At 36.4% G+C, this 17466-nt stretch overlaps 1 protein-coding gene across 9 annotated transcripts in view; it reads right to left on the reverse strand.

The window, feature by feature from the left end:
• ADD3 (adducin 3) overlaps nucleotides 1–17466 on the reverse strand; it is a 168261-nt gene that overhangs the window by 22380 nt on the left and 128415 nt on the right. For 6 of the 9 annotated variants that reach the window (XM_074233739.1, XM_074233737.1, XM_074233745.1 and 3 more), the window contains one exon: nucleotides 4595–4805. In XM_074233739.1, coding sequence (XP_074089840.1) covers nucleotides 4595–4789 — 195 coding nt within the window. In that variant the 5' untranslated portion in view covers nucleotides 4790–4805. Of the gene's footprint in view, nucleotides 1–4594; nucleotides 4806–8250; nucleotides 8299–17466 lie in introns of all 9 variants that reach the window. The other 3 variants (XM_074233741.1, XM_074233742.1, XM_074233744.1) reach the window with 1 other exon arrangement.

A 17466-nucleotide genomic window follows, 5' to 3' on the forward strand; every position in this document is an offset into this window, starting at 1 on the left:
TGACTTGATTTTAACTCTTTGTTAAGGTGGGGCTCAGCTTCCAGAGTGGAAGATGCACTTTCCCAAACTTTTAAGGGGTTTTGGATATCCCTCCAGGGACTTCAATTCCTTCAAGGTCTTATGAGTGCCTCTGATTGCTCCTCTGACCTGTGTTCTGGTCTGTGGATGACCACAAGTCCTCCCTTCTGTCTTGCTGCTGTGAGGAGGGTCTGACAGTATGGGGTCCCAGACTTTGATCTAGATCTGAGTATGGGCAAAGCCACAGAATTCTGCCCCAAGAATAACAGAGAGACCTCTGTGATCTCCCCCAATGCCCTTACTGTCCAAGGGATAAGCACTCCTAGGAGCAGCTGCTGGGTGGCTCTGCAGGCCTGCTTCTAGTTCCAGGTCCAGGGCTTTACTTGGGGTTCTTCTGAGGCCTGAACTGGCCTAAGCTCCAAACTCACTCTGGTGTGGCAGTGTTTTCCTTCTGACCTTCCAAGTTGTCATTGGCAATCCCTGGGCTGAGAGATCTGTAAACTGCCCCACTCCCAGGGAACCAAGTGCCCCATGGGTTGTTCCTGGAAGACTAGAGTTGGTTTGCTCTGGCACAGTGCAACCCTAACTGCACTGTAGCCCTTTCCAACCCTGGTGGAATAGACCCTTCCCATGGATTTTCCAAGTTGTTGGCCAGAAAATTGTTTTATTCAGTCTTTCTGTGGGTTCTGCCATTCTAGAATTTGGTTAGAGTAATAATTAAGGTATTTGGAGGGGTTCTGGGAATTCCAACTTCCACTCTACCATGCTGGCTCTGCCCCCCCCCCCCAATATAATACTTTTAAGAGGAGGAGGAGGAGAAGGCATCATCTTGAACAGTTAGAATTTTACCTTATGATGGGCATTTCATCTTAAGAAGAGTATGGTTTCATTCTCACCAAATGGGAGACCTTTTGTAATCTCAATTAGATATATTGAGAATATGCCATAATCAAGAAAAGTCATGGGTAAGAGTTTATAGTACTTGTAAATAATATATTTAAGTGTGCAAAAAAAAATCATTGTTTTATAAGAATCCCGTGAAGATGAAAAATTCATCTACCTCTTCTCCAGATTCCCTTGCCCCAAATAAATCAATCAAACCCCAAAAATAGACCAACCTTATAAATGTTTGGAAAAGCCAGAAGTTTAACCAGAAGATTTGAAAGCATAGTGATGTATCAAAAAGTCACAATGACTACCTTATTTCAGGCATTCATCACCTCTTACCTGGATTAGCACAGTGCTCTTCCCTTCCTCAGGTCTGTCCCTCCTCTAATCTATCCTCCAAAGTGATTTCCTCTAAGCATATATCTTAACCATATCATTCCCCCAATTCAGTAAATTCCAGTGTTTCCCTTTTGCCTCTAGGATAAAATATAAATTTCTCCATTTCACTTTTAAAACCCCTTTACAACCTGACTCTATCCTATTTTTCTAGTTTCACGTACAGTTTGTACATAATACCTCTTCCTGCACTGTGATCTAGCCAAACTGACCCTTCTTTCTGTTTTTCACAACTATACTCCATCTCCCATGGGCCATCCTGAATACTTCACTCCGTGGAATCCTTCTATTCCTTTAAGACATAGATCAAGTACTACTTTCTAAATGAATGAAGTTTTCCTCCCAACTGCTAGCACCCTCTTGCCCCAAATACTTTGTTTTTATTTACATTTATTTACTCTACAAAACTGAACATACTTTGATGGACATTCAATGAAATCGGGAACTTTCAAACTTTCCTGTTGAAATGACCAGAGTTGAACAGAAAATTTGATCTTCAAGTACAGGACTCAAATATTTAATAGTTGTGTGATAACCTTTCTCTGTCTCAGTTTCCTCATTTGTAAGATGGGAATAATAAACACATCTACTTCAGAGAGTTGTGAAGATCAAATGAGATAACATTTGTAAAGCACTCTGCAAACTTAAAAGTGCTTTATAAATACTAGCTGCTATTATTTTTATCTTAATAAGAAATTTGAAAAAAGTAGCAGATTTTCAAAGCTCTCATGCATAGGATTTTAGACTCACAGTCAAGATTTAGAAGAATTACATGCCTATAAATTATTTCTAAAAATTAAATCACTGCCTACATTTTTTCCCCCTCAGATAGTATCAAAATACAGCCACCTTTTATTCTTTATTAGATACCCAGTAAAAAAAGATTCATTTTACCAGACCAGCTGGAAAGAGAAACTCCACAAGATTAATCATTATTATTCATCTCCATTAGGTGTCAAGATATCCAATGTTGTTAAGCCAATTTGCAAAGAGTAAATAAAGGAAAGAGAATGAACCTATGATTTCCTTGGCAAAGAGAATTCCTCCATGAAGAAATTCCTCCAGTGCAAATCTGCTTTCTCTGCAATTTATAGTTCTAGAAAGCTGGGAAGGGTATGAAGAGATTAAGTGATTTGCCAAGAGTTACAAAGTCATTATTTGTTAGAGGTGGGACCTGAACATCTTCTTCACTCTGAGGCTGACCCAGCTCTCTATTCCCTGCTTCCTCCGCCCCATTTGCAAAAAAAGAAAACAAAATTAAAAATTCAATGATTTGCTTGTCAAAGTCAGAGCCTACACAGGTTAGTAAGAGAAAGCCAGCAACTAGGTGGGAAAGCTTATCTGATTTTGCATCTACTAAACTATTGGACAAAACGATGGATTCAAAGATATAAATTTCCTTATACAAATTTTATTTTCTTATATGTACTAGGGATCAATAATCTATTCTTAAGTGTATTTCACAAATAACCTCAATATGTAAGGACTCATCTAAGGATTCTCAATTCTATCTTCTTTAAATTGAAGTGTTACCAATTATTTGCCTATCTAGATTGGTTAATTCAGTTTATTGTATTCTTGTCACAACACATCTTTTTACTTCTTGCCATCTGGGCTACTTTAATTCAGTTGATAGCAATCAACACAGTTAATACACCATTGTAGAATTTAGTAAATAGAAAAGGTGTAATATTTTAAAAAAATTAGATCACTCCTGAATTCTCTTTTTTGTGTTCTTTTATGAGGAAATTATGTTTGTCTAAGCTCTGCCCTCTTATCAGAGGCTAGAAGAACTAATATTCAAACTGAAATACTCATCTTTTCTCCAAAGTTCCACTACCACGATCCCCTAGTATTTGTTACTCCCTTAACAGGCAGGCCTCGTGGCTATTAGTCAGAGTCACTTTTATGCATGAATTGCTTGGGGGGAGAATACCCAGTCTGCTTTTGATTCAAATTTTGCAATTCCATCCAAAGAAAGAGAAATATTTTATTATAGTTGCCTTGAACTCAAGGCCTGTATACTCATTTTAATATCAGTTAGAAATCCAATATTCCCAAACAGGGTTACAGGACCATTCACATAAATGATGCCTCAGGGCCAGAGTAATTTCATTACTAATGCTGCTTTGAGTTCACTGGGCACAAAACAAGCCAGTCTGGCTGCATTAACAGATTTGACCAAACCTTTATAATATAGTACTTGAAAATGTAAATACTCTGGGATATTATCATTATCCAGAAAAACAGAGTCACAAACAAAAATGGTTCATCCAAGAGCCACTTGAGCTGAGTTGGAACCTGTAGTGAAAACAGGCTGAGACTTCATGATCCCTCTATCACCTGTGGAGAAAGTATGTGCATTCTCAGCATCACTGTGGTTTTTCCAATCATGTTCAATTAGATTCTCTCTCATCCTCCACAACCAACACATATAGCCTTTGTGATTTTACTCTAAGGTTAGAGTAACAGTAACAATTCTCAGAGAATCCGGATGTTGTCTCAAAGACAGGATTGCCACCTATTAGTGAGAAGGGCTGAACCTCTGATTTCATAAGTAGGGAGAGAAAATAATAAAGGGTCTCATTTTCTCTGCAATTTTGAATCTTTGGGAATTGACTAAGTCACCGAATAGAAACATGAGTTATGTACTGCTCACATTTAGTATGTGTCAGAGGCAGCACTTGAACCCAAGATTTTTGGCCTAAGTCCAACATCTACCATTCATATTATAGCTTAGTATGCTTTTAAAATCAGTTCAGTCAGGCTGAGTGTTTTTTTTTTTTTATAAAAACAGGTTTTAGATTACAAAATCATCTTTTCCTTCCCCTATCTCTTGCCTTTCTCTAACCCATTTCTGAACATCCAGGTGACTACAGGAAGGATGACATCTCTGCATAAACCATCTCTCACCAAGATCTTGATTCCTACTAGGTCAGTCATGCCTTTCTTCAATTCAGTAATTTCCCAGCCTGAGCTCAATGTTCTTGAGCTCACTAGTTGCTTTTGTATTTCTTTAATGAAGCATAGTCCTCAGAAAATTCACAAGAAGAAGTAATTCCTAGTGAATGCTAGTTTGTTCTTAAGTCTTTACAAGCCAAACATATAAATTAGCTGTCTGTTTCTCTGAAAGGATTGGGGGCAACTGGAACTTCCTCCATGTCCAACCTCATTCTGATTTTTTTTTTTGAGGTGGCATTTTGAGTTTTCCAACTCTATAGGTCAAAGTTCCTAGGCAGGGAATAAAAAAAAAAAACCCAAATGATAAATTCTTTAAATTTCTTTGACTCACAGGACTTTGCAGAATCTGAGTGACTCTCTTCCTTTGCTCCATCATATTGAAGTCTTGTCTCAGGTCTGGAGACATATTCCTTTCTCTAATGTATTCAGGGTCATTTTCATTAATGCGGTCAAAATATCTCTCTTTGTGAGGCATGCTGGGAGGGGGAGGAGAAGTGATCACTTCTGGATTAGCATCTGAACTCATGCTTCAAGGCTGTCACCTGTATCAAGAAAAAGAGAAATGAAAGACATTAAAGTCACTATAAAATCTAACTTAAAGAATACAAGCTTAGACAAATATCTTGTCTTTTTAATAATGATGTTCCCTTAAATAGAGTAGTTTCTCAAATGAAATCAGATCATTGTGAAAGTCTCCTAGGCAAAAACACTAAACTGAAAACTATGATTTGGAAGCTGATGAAAAAAGTAGCTAAATCATGATAATAGAATAAACTAATTGCCAAATAAAACTGTGAAAGAGAACTGATTATAAAATGGAAAACTAGGATATTATTTAGATTTTAAAAGACTACATAATCTGAACAAAACCATATCTCTATTATTATGATCCACAGTGATACTTTTTGCTTTCTTGATAAGTTAAAACTAGGCTTTAATTAACAGGTTCACTTCATTCCAGAGACAATTTGCCAGCACACTAGAAGAAAACATAATTCCAGGATTTTCAAATGATTCAGAAAATTCCTTGGAAAATGAAAATTGTGGGCAGATTAAAAGGGATGTGAGTATGTATATAGGTGTATATTTGCTTATGCCCAATGAAATGCTTGTTTATTATAAGAAATGGTTTTCTTTTCTCCCTTTTTTTAAAGGATTTTTTGCAAGGTAAATGAGATTAAGTGGTTTGCCCAAGGCCACACAGCTAGGTAATTATTAAGTGTCTGAGGCCAGATTTGAACTCAGGTACTCCTGACTCCAGGGCTGGTGCTCTGTCCACTGCACCACCTAGCCGTCCCTCTCCCTTTCTTTAAATGAGATACTTTTAAATCAAAGAAATGTGAACTGGGTACAAATGAGGCAATCATGACGTTAGTTTTGCTTAATTGTTCTACTTTGTTGTAAGAGATTCAGAGAGTAAAGGTAATCAGGAAATGTTTATATTGTAAAAATAAATCATATCATTAATTTTTTTTAAATGAAAAAGATCTGGTTCTTAGTGGACAACCAACTCAATGCGACTCAACAGTGTGATATGAAAGCCTAGACATTTAGTGCAATCTTAAATTGCATATAAAGAGACATCTAAGTCATATTTTAAAGCAACCAAAATGGTGTATGACCTTCAAATCATGCTATATGAGGAATAATGAGGATGTTCAACATGGAGAAGACTTAGAGAAAACTCTGAGAACTCTTGTTGAGTGACAAGGGCCAAGGAGCATAACTAAGGGGAATTAATGAAAACGCAAAAACATATCTTGAATCTAAGCTTTTTTCGAAGCGGGCCAGATGCAAAGGCTGGATTTGAACCCCCTAATGTGTGATCTTCTCCCTTAAGACCATGAACTGTCTTACTTTTTGTCTGTATTTGTATTCCTAGCACAGAGCAGTAAAGTGAATGGAACACTGGGCTTGGAATAAGGAAAGCACCTCTTCCTGAGTTCAAATCTCGTCTCAGTCACTTAGTAGCTGTGTGATCTTGGGCAAGTCACTTGACCCTGTTTGCCTCAGTTTCATCTGTCAAATGAGCTGGAGAAGGAAATGGGTTCATGAAGTGTTAGACAGGACTGAACAATAGCAAATGCTTGTTAACTGAAATGCTCTATTGATTGACTTTAAATGCCAAGATGAAGAGGCCCCCATATTGTAAGATACCTTGCTACTGGTTTATCATGGCAGTGAAGCAGCGCCTTTCCCAACTCCTCCCTATGGAACATGGTTATGGACTGTGATGAATTTTTAAGCCAGTAAGAGTAGGGATTTCTTCTGCAGAGCAGCTATGTTGACTTGGACAAAAGGACCCTGCATTTGCTGCACCCTTGCTCTAGCAGGCAGCCTCTATGTTTAACAGTAGTGTCCTCAGGAGGTGGTAGTAAAGGCAGCAGTGGTGGAAGACCAGCAACTGGTACAGCTTTGTCATCCAGGTGGTGCAGTGGATAGAGCTTTGGGCCTAAAGTCAGGAAGTCCTGAGCTCAAATCCAAACCCAGAAATATTTACTGTGCGATCTGGGAAAAAGTCATTTAACCTCTGTTTCCTCAGTTTCTTCAACTCTAAAATGTGGATAAGAATAGCACCCACCTCACAGAGTTGTCTTTTTTTAAAATTTTTCTTCTTTTGCAAGGCAATGGGGTTAAGTGGCTTGCCCAAGGCCACACAGCTAGGTAATTATTAAATGTCTGAGGCCAGATTTGAACTCAGGTACTCCTGACTCCAGGGCTGGTGCTCTATCCACTGTGCCACCTAGCTACCCCCAGAGTTTTCTTGAGGATCAAATGAGATCATACTGGTAAATGCCTAGCACAGAGCTTGGCCCATAACAGGCCCTATATATTCTCTTTCTACCTCTAGAACAAAACAGCCACTCTGCACTGACCTGGCTCTTAGTAAACACCCAGCTATGCTAGGAAGTCCATCAGACTACATTTCTCAGAGACTTTATAGGTTAAGCAGGAGCTGTGTTCATTAGGCCATGTGCTACTCCTCAGCATTTCCTTGCTAATTATACACTGGGATGTTCCTGTTATAGATGGCTTCCCTGTACAGGTCTGGGATTGACAGTAGAGTCCCTACCATTTTACAATGGAGAAAGGAATTTGGGTAGTGGTGGGAGGAGACTGATCAAGGGAAATTCTAGGGAGGAAGCAAGATATTAACTTGTTATCCTTAATAATAAAAACATTTTTATATAGTGCTTTGTTGTTCACAATGTACTCTAAAAGAATTATTTCATTTGATCTACTCTCTAATCTTGTAAGATATGTAGTTAGGGTAATAGAACCACAAGAATATAGTTGGAAGGGTCATTTTGCTCCCATTTTATAGAAGAAACCATGACTTATTAAAGTTTCTTCCCCCTCTCCCCAAAGATTCAAACCCAGTCCTCTGACTTATGCTCTTCTTATTCCCATATTATAGATGAGACACAGAGTTTTACGAGGTTAAATGACTTGCCTAAGACTATATAGCTAAACTAAGTGTATACCCCAAAGAGATCAAAGGCAGAGGAAAAGGAATGAAATGTACAAAAATATTTACAGCACCCTCTTTTGTAGTGGCAAAAAACTGGAAACTGAGGGAATGTTCATCAATTGAGGAATGACTGAACAAATTATGGCATATGAATGTAATGAAATACTACTGTGCTGTAAAAAATTATGAAGATGGTAGTTTCAGAAAAACTGGGAAAGATTTGGATGAGCTGTTATAAAATGAAGTGACAGAACCAAAACAATTTATACAATAATAAAAATATTGTAAAGAAAACAAATTTTGAAAGATTCAGTAATGCTAAACAATATAATCACCAATCATAGTTCCAAAGAATTAATAATGAAACATGCTCTCCATTCACAGATTGAGAACTGATAGATTTGGAATACAAACTGAAGCATATTTTCCTTTATTAAATTTTTTTGTGGACATAACTATTGTAAGAATTTGTTTGCATGACTATACCTATTTGTATTGAGTTGTGTTTTACTTGCCTTCTCAACAGGTGAGGAGAGAGACAGAAGGATGGAGACAATTTGAAACTGAAATAAAATTGAATAAAAAGATTACATAAGTAGTAGAATCAGTTTTCAGTCTATGACTTCTGATCACAAGTTGAGAAAACTTTATGCTTAGTTCTCAATCTAAAGAATTGAACAAGACAACACATAATCCAAGTCAAATGTAGAAGAAAATATCCAAGATCAATAAGCCCCTTCAAAAGTTTTTTGGGGGGCAGCCACTTAGGTTTTTATCTATTGCAGACTGTGCTTCTCCATCACTCTAGAAGTTCCAGTTTTTACATGGATGAATACCATATAAGCTAAAGTATTAGAATTGCTAGGATGCTAGAATATAAAGATAATACAACAGCATATTTGGATTGGAACTGTATAAGAAAATCTGGGATGTGTAGTTGACACATATAAAGGGCTACTCAAGGGCCCTTTTTCAAGTGAGCTATTTTGAGCTGGTTATGTGTCAGGGGATGTCTACTTTCAGCTTTCAGTTGTGTCCATCTAGAATTTGCTTTTAGAAATAGCTATGTATGTGTATGTCTCTCTCTCTTTGGGTGTTTATGAGTGTGTATGTGGGAGGTGGGGAAAAGAGAGAGGAAAAAAACCCATCCATGTACAGTAACTTCTTAGAAAGTTTAGTCTTCTCTATTAATTTTTGATAATTTGTTGGGAATTTTCTATACTACTGAATAGCACCACAAAATTTCAAATATTTATATATATATATATATATATGTATATATACACCCACATATGTGTATCTATCTATTTATCTATTTAATAGCTACATATCAAGAAGAATTATGAGTTATCCTGTTGGATTTTAGCAGTTTTCCTCTACTAGGGGCTCTTTTCCATAAAAGATTTTGTATTGAAGTATGTGCTAGAGAAGGGAATCTCATCGTTGTCCAACACTGATATGAAAATAAATATAATGTACCTCATAAATGAAGATTTCCTCCCCAGTCCCCCCACCCCCCACCTTGCATCAGATAATCTCACCTCAATATTAAAGAGACATTGTGTGATGCAGGAGGTAGGAAACAGTTAATGAATCTTATAGAATTCAGATTAAAATCCCAGTGGCTAAATCAATCATCTTTGAGAAAGTCTTTATTTCTAAAGTAGTTTCCTAGTAATAGTTCTCCCAGTAAGTTTTCTAGCTACTTTGAATAAATTCAAATAAAAAATTCAAAACCACTTTTTAGTGAGTGGCTTTATAAAACAATTCCAATTCCAGTGCATATAAGAACTTGTTTGTTTTTTACCATGAATATTTGTTACAAAGTCTTTGTTTTTATTTTCTTTTTGACTTACAGAGAAGAAAAGTATGAAGAGGAAAAGGGTAAAAACAACAATAACAAAAAAGAAAAGTCACTGAAGCATCATTTAAAAGTATAACAGTGAGGCAGCTAGGTGGTAGAGTGAATAGAGCACCAGCTGGCCCTGGAGTCAGGAGGATTCGAGTTCAAACTCGACCTCAGATACTTAATAGTTGCCTAGCTGTGTGACCTTGGGTAAGCTGTGTGACCTTGAGCAAGTCACTCAAACCCCATTGCCTTAAATAAATAAAAAATAAAAAATAATAAAAAATATATAACAGAGTAGATGGCAGACAAGTAGGATAGCTTTGAAAGCTATAGTTTGAATTTTTATTATACTTTTAAAATAATTTCCTCCAATTATATATAAAAACAATTTTAACATTTTTTAAAATTTTGAGTTAAAAAATAAAAATAAAAAACTTTTGAGTTCCAAATTTTCTTTCTTTATCCCTCCTCTCCTTCCTTCCCAGAGACTGAGGAAGCAATCTGACATGGGTTATACATGTAGAATTCTGTAAAACGTATTTTTATATTAGTCATTTTGTAGAAGAAAATTAACCAAAAAAAATTAAGTGAAAAATAGTATGCTTTGGTCTGTACTCAGACTCCTATCCTTCTTCTGGAGGTGGATAGCATTTCTCATCCTGAATCCTTCAAGATTGTCCTGGATAACTATATTGCTGAGAATAGCTAAGTCATTCAAATATTGCTTTTACTGTTTACAATGTTTTCCTGGTTCTACTCATTTCATTTTGAATCAATTCATGTATGTCTTTCCAAGTTTTTCTGAAATCATCCTGCTCATTCTTTTTTTTTTTTGCAAGGCAAAGACTTGCCAAAGGTCACACAGACATATAATTATTAAATATTTGAGGTGAAATTTACACTCAGGTCCTCCTGACTCCAGGGCCAGTGCTCTATCCACTGTGCAACCTAGCTTTCCCCTGCTCATTGTTTCTTATAGCACAACATTATTCCATTACAATTATATATCACAACTTGTTCATTCCTCAATTGATGGCCATTCAGACAGTTTCCATTTCTTTGCCACCACAAAAAAGGTGCTACAAATAGTAAATCCTCCCCCCCCCCATCCCTTTTTTGATTTCTTTGAGTTACAGACCAAGTATTGATATTGCTTGATCAAAGGGTACGCAATTTTAGCCCTTTGGGTATGGTTCCAAATTGCTCTCCAGAATAGTTGGATCAGTTCACAACTCCAACAACAGTTCCTTATTGGTCCAATATCCTCACATCCCCTCTTATTTACTTTATAAAAAAGTAAGCTGTACATAATGGAGATCTGCAGTCTCATATAAAATTTTTTTCTTCCTGTTTTACTATATGGAAATGCCTATTTCATCTGTATTTAAGTTCAAAATAAAAATAAGATCTTAAAGATAAAGACAGTTTTGGCTCTATTTTTCAATAGCAAATTTTTCTGAAATAGTTTCTTTTTTAGAAAAGAGGTTAGTATCATAGAAAATAAATATTTAGACCTTTGAACTGTTCACATATATAGCTAAGCCTAAGAAGCGATATGATTTGATACCATGAACTTGTTCATTCTTAGTTTTCACAAAGATAAAACAATTACTGGTATTGATGACAATCCTACAGTTTGTAAAAGGATCTATAACTAAATTCTAATTAAATTTAATAATTATTACTCTCTACTACCAATTCTCCAAAGATTTCATAAAACTAAATATTTTTCAAGTCTTTTACACATGGATAGTCTAATGAATCCTCCTCTAAGGTCTCTGACATTATTTAACATAGCCCCATATTCCTCAAGTTTTACTGTAACAGAAATGGAAAATTGCTGATTCAACTTAGAGTAAAATATATAGCAAGCATAGTCTGTGTTCTAATTATCTTTCCTAACACACTATAAATCCCAACTTCCAGAGAAGGAGGTATTTTAAGTAGTTTAGATTGTTTCTAAAGGAAAAAAACATGGATTCTGTTTCTTTCTCTAGGAAAAAGCACAGATTCTGTTAGTGCCAACTGGTAACTGCAAAACATTTTTCATGGTGAACAATCTGGGAGTAGTTATGGAAAACAAAATGGACTTATGTAACAATTTTTTCCAATCAAGGACAGTAAAATGGGAAGTTGTCCTGGGAGACATGAATAAAATTTATAAAAACAATTTTAATGGGTCATGTCATAAGTAGAGTATTAGTCTTTACATTCTAGAGCAAGGAGAGATATTGCTAATTTTTTTGCATTTATTGGGAAACTTTATTTTTAAACATTTCTTGAGAAAGCCATGTTTAAGTTGAACAAGACTGGAACAGTTCAGTTATCCAGTCAATTAAGACAGAAAGTAGTCACTGCCCTCAGATGCTGACATTTTAATGGGGGAAACAACATGCAAACAACCTTGTACAGACAAAATATTTATAGTAAATTGGAAAAATCTCAGAATGAAGACACCATTATTAAGGGGCATAGAAAAAAGCTTCTTGCAAAAAGTGGGATTTTAGGTGAGACTTGAAAAATACAGGGAAGTCAGGAGGCAGAGATGAGGAAGGAGAACATTCCAGCAAAGTGGGATGATCAATGAAAATGCAGTTGGGAGAAAAGCATTAAATTAGTATCCTGGAAAATTCAAACCATGAGTGACTGAGGCAATTGTTCAATTATTTTTAAAAAGAAAAATGTACATCAATATGCATATTTTGGACAAGTACAATGCAAGGATGAGATCAGTTTACAACTGAGTAGAAGGAAGAGATTAGGTAGTATTGTGCTTGGAACACCATGAAGTGCTTTTAATGATTTCAAACTGCATGTTATATAAACCTTTTTTAATAACACTTATCTAATATTCTCTCATTGTACTAGGTGTCTCTGAATTATTGGATACCATAATTTCAGTAGTCTTAAAGGGTAATGGAAATATGAATGGTGGGTATTAAAACTGTATCAATGATTTGCAATGATTTGCAAATGAGATATGAGAGACCAGAAAAAGATATGAATTATTTGTTAAGTGAGAATGAGAGACGTGATAGGTCCGTTGGTACACTGGTTATCTCTAATATACTATAAGAAAAAGAGAAATCCCCCTGGCACACCAAGTAAGATTTTCTGCGAAATATTTATGGGGAAACATGTATATAAGCCCACAGGATTAGAAGGAATAGAGGAGGTATGCAGGAATACCTAAATCAATTAAATCATTAATTTATCAAGTTCACATATCTTGTTGTAATATCCTTTCCAAAATATTACACTGCCTTCTGAGGAAGCTGAACTGGAAGAATTGAGTTCTAGGTCGTCTGCTGACTAGTCATTGGACTTTAATATATTTTCCTCTCAAAGTCTTTACTTTATCCATCTATATAATGGAGTTAGGCTAGATGATTGAAAGTTCTTCAAACTCTAAAATTCAATAATGTTGTGAATATGTCTTCAAAGACCCATTTGTAAATAGATGTTTGACATTCCTACTTCTGATCTACAGTAGCATTCATTGTCTCTGGAAACATTCTAACAAATAATTGTTGCCCTTGCTTTGGGTAAAGGGTCAGAGTTGGAGATGGAGCTGCTTTCAGAGTCTGAAAGAGAGGAAATGATTGTGAGATTCTACAGATCTTATCTCAAACAAATGATCCCAAACATAACCATTTCCAGTTGATAATTTAAATGGGCTAAATTCTGGATTGGATCCCCCTTATAACTCTGTCATGTCTGAAGAACCTAGCATGACGATCATTCAATTTTGTTTTTAGGAAAAAAACCGTTGTTATAGTCTTTTAATTGAAGATTTTTTTAAAAAAGAAGCCTTCAACATTAATATCATAAAATATTTTGTTGATGCTATGAACCTCTTCCTGAAGAGGCTAATTTACTGGAAAAGATTTAAACCCTAAATAAAACTCATTTGAAAAAAATCTTGTCCAGATGTTTTTTAGAATTGCCATAAGAATATGTTTAAAGTACCATAAGTTTATGACACAAATGGATGAAATAGCCCAGAAATTCAAAATTATGAACAGAATCATTTAGAAGGTGAAGAGGGAGTAAAAACAAAGAGAAAGAAATAAAAGGGGGCAGCTAGGTGGCGCAGTGGATAAAGCACCGGCCTTGAAGTCAGGAGTACCTGGGTTCAAATCCAGTCTCAGACACTTAATAATTACCTAGCTGTGTGGCCTCGGGCAAGCCACTTAACCCCATTGCCTTGCAAAAAAAACCTTAAAAAAAAAAAGAAATAAAAGAGGAAGGATGATGGACAGAGCTAGAAATTGAAAGGAATATTTCACAGATGTTCACTGCATATTTAGATTTCTCTAATAGAGAAGCAATATTGTATAATATAAAGCACCTTGGATTTGGAATCAGAAGCTGTGGGTTCAAGACCCTGACTCATCATTTACCAGCTCCGTGATTCTTACAGCACTTTACTCCCTGAAGTCTAGTTCTTGCTTTCTTCTGCTATAAAATGGGGCTAATCAAATCTATACTATATAAGGCTATTGCAAGATCAAATTAGATAGTTATTTTTATTTTTAATAGTTTGTATTTCCCCCTTTATCCATATTTCCCCAGTGTTTTGTTTCTGAATACCACCACCTTCAGTATGTTTGCCCTCCTATATCCAACCCTCCTTCCCTTTTTCCCCCTTTTCCTTTGTCTCTTCTTCCTTCATAAAATGAATTGAATATACATTAGAATATAAATCACTTTTTATCCTTAGGTCCTATATGAATGTACTACTATTACTATGTATCATTGAATGAATCAAGTCCATATAAAGTGATATTTAATATATTCATATTATCATCATGTTAAAGACTTGGTCATATTAGTAAAATAGGATTCAGCTCATGTGTTAGTTTCAAAAAATTATGTAAACCACATTAACTGTAAAATCATTAGAATTAATGGACACAAATAGAAGTTGGTCCAATGTCAGTTAATATGGATAAATATATGCATATGATGGAGTTTTGTTCAAAATTACATTAAACTGAAAACCTATTACAATTTGAATGTTAAAAGAATTCTAAGTAATTAGTCCTAAAGAAATGTTATATATAAATCTACTTTCTAAAGAGGGAGAGGCTTTGATGATAGACCTATGTTGGGAGGCCTTATAGAGCACATTCCAATGTCAGCTGTAGAGAATGATGAAAGCATTCTAGAACTTTTTGAGGGTATCATGTAGGTCATGGCTTTTATATATCTCTAGACTGTACATTTGGAAAAGCACAATGTTCTTTTCATTTGACTGATGAAAACATAAATGTCTATAATACATACCCTCCAGGAAGGCATTTAAATTCTAAAATACTGACTCCCTTAAGAAAGAAAGAATGCAACCCAAAATGTCCTTCCAAATGCAGAAGATAAATAATATTGGAAGCTTCTGGACTTAATATACATTATTCTCCACATTCTTTTCAGATCAAACTTGTCTTCCTCTTGTTGCTTGTACATAAAACTCTCCTATCTCTGTGACTTTACATGAACTATCTTATACCTCTATTGTGTACTCTGTCTACATCTCTTAGAATCTCCTAGTTTCTTTAAAAATTTATCTCAAAAATCATCTGCTACAAATTCTTGATTCCCCTTTTAGTACCTTTCTCATCTTGTACTCATTTTGTATCTAGCATGTGCATATAAATGTACATTTTATCTCCCACAATAGAATGTAAACTCCTCAAGGGCAGGGACTTCCATTTTTGCTTTTGTATCTAAACCTGAGAGCTTTAAACAGTTCCTTGAACTGATTTTGACCATATTTGGAGAATATTTATACTAAGATTTATATTTATTTATTATAGAATTTATTCCAGCTGGCTCTGAAGTCAGAGAACAGGCTTTCAAATTTCATTTATGACATTGTGTGATCCTGGGCAAGTTTAGTTATCTGTAAAATGAAGAAGTTGGATAAACTAGCTTCTGTTGTCCCTTCTGATTCTAAATTCATGACCCTTTAAATTGATAAAAAAAAAATAGAAATAAAAAAGAAAGCCTGGCTAAGGTTAAGCATTTTTGAAATAGGAGGAGAGATGGCAGAGGATACTGGAAGTGGGATGGTGAAGAAGACACTATATATCCTTAATTAAAAAGGAGCAGCTGTTCCCAGGACTCTGCAGGCAGTCTCTTGCTTCTGTGAATTTGTACAACCCCTTCTCACCTTTGCTTTTCTGAATTCTATTCTTCAAGGTCAAGGATTAGTTCAGATACTATATGCTCTTTGGAAAGTGTTCTTTGATCCTCACAGTTGAAGTATTCTTTACCTTCTCTAAAATGATTTATCCTTAGCCAAGATGGCGGAGAGAAGACAGGCACAGTTCTAAAGTCTCCTGAAATTTTCCCCATCTATCACATGAAACAAACCTCTTAAAAGAAATCTGAACCACAAAACCCAGAAAGAAAAACCAGGAGAAAGAACATCTATCTCAGGATTTGTCTCCCACAGCAGCCTTGGCTGAGTACCGGCCAGTAAGTCTGGGCTCAGAGGGAGGATCAGCCAGATTAACAGCTGAATTGGAACTGGGAGTCTGAGGGCCTGAAAGCTGGACCTGCTGGATCAGCGGTGGGGCTGGACAAAAGGGGCTTGGGTCCCCGGGGAAGCAGAGGTGCTGGTGTTGGTGCTGTCCCCCTGAAGCTTGGGGGAAGGGGCTGCGGGGAGAGGTCTGGTGCAGGATACCTGCGAACACCATTGCGGGGCTCCTTGGGTCTGAGAAACTCTGAGTGCACACCTCCACTGCACTGAGGCCTCCTCCAAAACAAACAATTGCAAACTACTTCTGCCTCAGGCCCAGGTGTCTGAGCAAAAGAACCAGCCCAGCTGAGGAATGACCTCAGGCCAGGGTAAAGCCCACCACTGACTGAAGGCAAAAGAATTCAATAGCTCCAATTCCTTCCCTCAAGCAAAGGGAGAAGGCCCCTCAACCAAGGTCACAGACACTCCAGAGAAAGCAACAAGCAACTCCTACTGGCCAGCCAGAGAAACTGCACTCAGTAAAGTCTTTAGCGATCCCAAGCCCAGGTGAACCAGCGCCCCCCAACTCAAGGTCTTAGCATAATGAGGAAGGGTCAGCAGAAAGGTGGATCCATAGAAAAATTCCTGGAAGGGAAAGACCCCCCAACTCAGAGAGACCTGGAACCTCTGAGAATACAATCTGGTCTCCAGCACAGAAAGACTTCCTTGAAGAAAAAGGAAGGAGCTTAAAAATTTGGGAGAGACAATTAATACCTTGCAACAAGAAAACAAAACCTTAGAAAGTACAACTGGACAAACACAAAAGGAGAATAAATCTCTCATATCCTCAAATGAGCAAATGCAAAAAGAAATTAATTCTCTCAAAACCTTAATTGGTCAAATGGAAAGCTCTTTCAAAAGTAGAATTGACCATTTGGAAAAGGAGTTGCAAAAGGTTAATGAAGAAAACTCCTTCCCCCAAAAAAGAATGGAGTCTACAGAAACTAATGACTCCATGAGACAGCAAGAGTCAGTTAAACAAAATCAAAAAATAGAAAAAATAGAAGCAAATGTGAAATACCTCATCAACAAAACCACTGACCTCAAGAATAGATCGAAGAGGGGCAACCTGAAAATTATAGGACTTCCTGAAAACACTGAAGAGAGAAAAAAAGCCTGGACTTAATATTACAGGATCTAGTGATGGAAAACTGCCCTGACATCATGGAATTGGAGGGCAAAGTAGTTATTGAAAGAGTACATCGATCCCCACCAGAAAAAGATCCTAAAATGAAAACACCAAAGAATGTTGTGGCCAAACTCCAGAACTATCAGATAAAAGAGAAAATCCTGCAAGCAGCCAGAAAGAAACAATTTAAATATCAAGGAGCCACACTAAGGATCACGCAGGACCTGGCT

This window comes from Macrotis lagotis, chromosome 4, assembly GCF_037893015.1.
Source record: "Macrotis lagotis isolate mMagLag1 chromosome 4, bilby.v1.9.chrom.fasta, whole genome shotgun sequence".
Classification (NCBI taxonomy): Eukaryota; Metazoa; Chordata; class Mammalia; order Peramelemorphia; family Peramelidae; genus Macrotis; species Macrotis lagotis.